The following is a 4,299-nucleotide window of genomic DNA, read 5'->3' on the forward strand; positions in this document are numbered from 1 at the left end:
ATAAAATGTTGAATATTTCTCATTTCCTTTTCTTCCTGAATATTGTATATATAATATAGTTATAATAAAATAATGTTTTGACTTTTTGAACATAGAATTCTGTTGTGAATGTATTTAAATATTTACAAAACATGTGTTCTCTCTAATGAGAGTCTATATATATAACTTGAATGGAACCTCAAACAATTAGTTAAAACTTTTATTATTCAGGATTCTAACTTCAAAACAACATACACCAACCTGCCTGCCTGATGGAGAAATTAGATGAGATGATTTCTGATGTGTGTTTTGAGAAATCAACAATGGATCATGATATTATTGATCAATCATCAGCACCTACATGCAGTGGCAATTCCTTTGTCTATAGTAGAACTGACTCGGCTTTTTCGGAGTCAGAGGCATATTCTCCAGTATCCCCTTTCCGCCCAACCCTTTCACGATTTGCACCAATCAGACATAATCAAACACCTTCCAACTTGGGTGGGTATTGTAAATTGTAATTCACTTAGTTATATATTATGATCAATTGACATATATTTCATTAAATAACTATGCATCCTGCAGAGCTTGAAATGATGAAAGAGAGATTTTCAAAGCTTTTGTTAGGGGAAGATATGTCGGGCGGTGGCAAAGGAGTCTCAACAGCTGTTACCGTCTCTAATGCTATAACAAATCTTTATGGTATGTGTGGATGATTTTGTATTAAAACTTTTATATTTTGTTTTCTTTATAATATCAATCCTTGCAGTTTCTATGTTTGGGCAACACCAGAGGTTAGAACCATTGTTTCCACCCAAGAAGATGATGTGGAAAAGGGAAATGACTTGCTTATTATCTGTATGTGATTACATCTTTGAATTCGTCCCCTCGTCACAAAGCTTGCAAAATGGAGAATCCATAGAGGTACACGAAATACATTTATGCATTTTGTGCTTTGTTTTGAAGTAATTTGTGACAGGTTTTGTTTATGTAATGTTCAGATGATGAGTATCCGGCCTAGATCAGATATAGAGATCAACCTGCCCGCGTTAATCAAGCTTGATGCACTTCTCATAGTAAGCCTATTTCTTTAACCTTTAATTTTATTTTATTTTATTTTATTTTTTTTGAATTTTGTGAAATTGAATCCTTTGTTTGTATTGCAGGAAATACTGGACAGTTTTCAAGAAACAGAATTTTGGTATGATGATGAACAAGGAAGCATATCACGAAACGGGTCATTTGCGCAGAGGAAAGAAGAGAAATGGTGGGTGCCGGTGCCCTGTGTGCCAGCTGGCGGCCTCTCGGAGACTGCCAAGAAGCACCTGAGACAGAAACGTGACTCCGCAAATCAAATACACAAAGCAGCAATGGCTATCAACAGCAGCATTCTTTCTGATCTGAAAATCCCCCATTCCTATATTGCTTCACTTCCTAAGGTACCGAAAACTATATTAAATCATGTTATTGTTTTTTTTTTTAAATTAAGTAAAGTAATATGAATCTTTTGGCTTTGTTTTTCAGAGTGGACGAACAAGTGTCGGGGACACAATATACCGTCACATGATTTCGACAAGCAAATTCTCCCCTGAATACCTTGTTGATAATCTAAACATAAGCTCCGAACACGAAGCGCTTGAGTTAGCCGATCGTATTGAGGCGTCGATGTTCACATGGAGACAAAAAGCATGCTCGACTTATCCGAAACTATCATGGGAAGTGATTAGAGAACACATGGAGAGTGACAAGAATGTGTTACTAGCCCAAAGAGCAGAAGTGTTGCTGTTAACCTTAAAACAACGGTTTCCTGAACTCGCGCAGACCGCACTAGACACAACCAAAATTCAATACAACAAGGTGAGTGAATGATGACAGCTTTTTATGGCTTTTCAATTCTCATAATATTTAAATTATGTAAATAGTCATCAAGAAGCAGATTACTATTTGTATGCAGGATGTGGGACAGGCTATACTGGAAAGCTATTCAAGGGTTCTAGAAGGGCTGGCATTCAATATAGTTGGTTGGATTGAAGATGTATTGAGTGTAGAAATGAGAAATCAACAAGAAGAATGTTAACAAAGAAAGAAAGAAAGAAATTGTTTTTAGAGATAGATTAATTGATGTATGCTATGTGTGAACTATACATCAGTCAATGAACCACACCTAAGTCTCAAAGGAGGAGGAGGAGGAGTCTTTGATGGTGTTTTTGGGAAGGACTTGCTGAAAGCATCTATTTTTGGTTTGCATTTCCCTTGTTTTCTTCCAAGCATTTCTTCAAAGCAGCTGCTGATTCATTCACACTCACACTCTCCTCCTTTTTCACTTTCTCAGATCCACCTTCCATTCTTGATCTTTATTCAAACCAAAATCTTCAAAAAAAAAAAAAAAAGATGGTGAAGTTAGGCATAGGTTTCTCCCCCAAAAGAATAAAATAAAATAAAAAATTCAGCAGTTAAGGATTTTTAAGAACAAAAATGGTTGAAAGTGAAAACCTTCTTTTCTTACAATAGAACAAGGATAGGAGGAGGCTATTGATGAACATGAAAAAGGAAAAAATAAAAGAGAAGAAATTGAAATGGAATTAAATTAAATTAAATTGATCACACAATATGTAAACTGCAACTGATCCATCATGTTATTGTCCCAGACCACTTGTCTTTTACCTGATCCTGTGGGCTCTACTTTAACCAATCAGATTGGGCTCTTACTCTTTTGTCTTCACTCTCACAGCTGTAATGTAACTTACCATACGTATCATATTTCATTCAATCATTTCTTTCTTTATTTATTTTTTTATAATAAATCATAAAAGTTTATCTTTCTTTCAAATAAATGCTTTTTCTACCAACCCTAACTCACGATCACGGGCACACTGTACCCGTGAGTGTGAGTGGGGTACGAGCAAGCCATCTTCAAGCATCGTTAAAAAATTTTATGGTGATGGCGAAAAAGTTTTTGACTTTTAAGTAAAAAGAGTTTTCTTTTGTTGAGTTTAAACAATTAAAAGTTTAAATCGGTTTACTTGGTTATCATTTGTAAACAAGTTATATATATATATATATATATATAGGGTGGGATCAAGAGAGAACTCCAATTAACTATTCAGGCCTGCCAGGTGATAAGGCTGGGGTGTGTTGACAGCCGGCCCCAGGCATCACCCAAGTACGCCCCATAACCTTAGGATCTCAATCCATGAAAGTTACTAACATAAACCTAATACCTATTTACACTAAGCTTCACCGCCGATTTGACAGTTTACCTGACGAAAGATCGAAAGCTTCACAGTAGCGACTATGTACGTATCCATACTATTATGGTGTTGAATCCACCACACGGGAAGTGGAAATGGCCTATGAGATTTACTTATATTATCAAAAGACTTATATTAGATTCATATTATTATTATTATTATTATAATATTTAAAATAGATTTGATAAATTGGCAAAAGACGTCCTTTACGTTTGACCCGATTTTCATTAGACGTCCTTTAATGAAAGAAATAGCAAAAGGCATACATCATGTTTCAAATTCCTTTCACGTTACGTTCTTTGTCACTAACCAAGTTAATTTTTCTCGTTAAATCTGGTCATGTGCCTTGCATACGAGGATATTTTTGTAATTTTATTTATAAGTAATAATAATTTTCTCTCCCTCTCTCCCCAACACACACCATGGCTCCCTCTCTCTCCCCCCTTTCTCTCTCAACAGTCAACAACCCCATCTGACTTGCGACCACCGCCGCACCTGCAACCGCAACCGTCGTTGCACCTTGATAACACAGATGAAGCTAGACCCGCAACCGTCGCCGCACCTGCAACCACCGACCCCCACAAAACCCCCAAATCGACTGCCGGCCAATATTATAAATCCGGTACCGTCTCCGCCGACCTCCGCCCCACACCATCGTTGCCGGACTCCACAACACAACATAAAACAAGCTCAAATTTCAACTAATTTCGCTTAGATCATCATCCGAGACCAACAAACCCTAAATCAAAATCTTCGTCTTCAAATCTTCAATTACTAAACCCCATATAAAAATCACCAATCTTCTTTTTCGTTAACCCTCAAACCCTTTTTTGTATTTCGGCCACTTCGTTTTTCCGGTGAGGTGGTATGGCCGGAAGACCAGAGGACGATGATGACCGGAAAAATGATCAACATGGTGGTGGAGAATTGATGGACGGCTGGAGCGATGTAGGGCTTATAGGACCCTTCCTCGCCGGAAAACTGGGTTTGGTGGTGATGGGTTAGATGATGATGATGATGATGATGATGAAGATATGGTGATGTTGAAGATAATCTGTTATATATATTT

The 4,299-nt window shown here is 37.1% G+C and overlaps 1 protein-coding gene across 1 annotated transcript; it reads left to right on the forward strand.

Annotated features, from left to right (window-relative positions):
• Window positions 1-251: 251 nt before the first annotated feature.
• Window positions 252-2,056, forward strand: LOC143567286 (rop guanine nucleotide exchange factor 2-like). Its single transcript, XM_077053745.1, has 7 exons — window positions 252-480; window positions 565-681; window positions 749-903; window positions 981-1,055; window positions 1,146-1,418; window positions 1,504-1,836; window positions 1,934-2,056. The coding sequence occupies exons 1-7, from the start codon at window positions 252-254 to the stop codon at window positions 2,054-2,056; spliced, it is 1,305 nt and encodes a 434-aa protein (XP_076909860.1).
• Window positions 2,057-4,299: the final 2,243 nt, after the last annotated feature.

This window comes from Bidens hawaiensis, unplaced genomic scaffold (genome assembly GCF_021521415.1).
Source record: "Bidens hawaiensis isolate Kalapana, Puna unplaced genomic scaffold, B.hawaiensis_p1.1 tig00023305_1, whole genome shotgun sequence".
Classification (NCBI taxonomy): Eukaryota; Viridiplantae; Streptophyta; class Magnoliopsida; order Asterales; family Asteraceae; genus Bidens; species Bidens hawaiensis.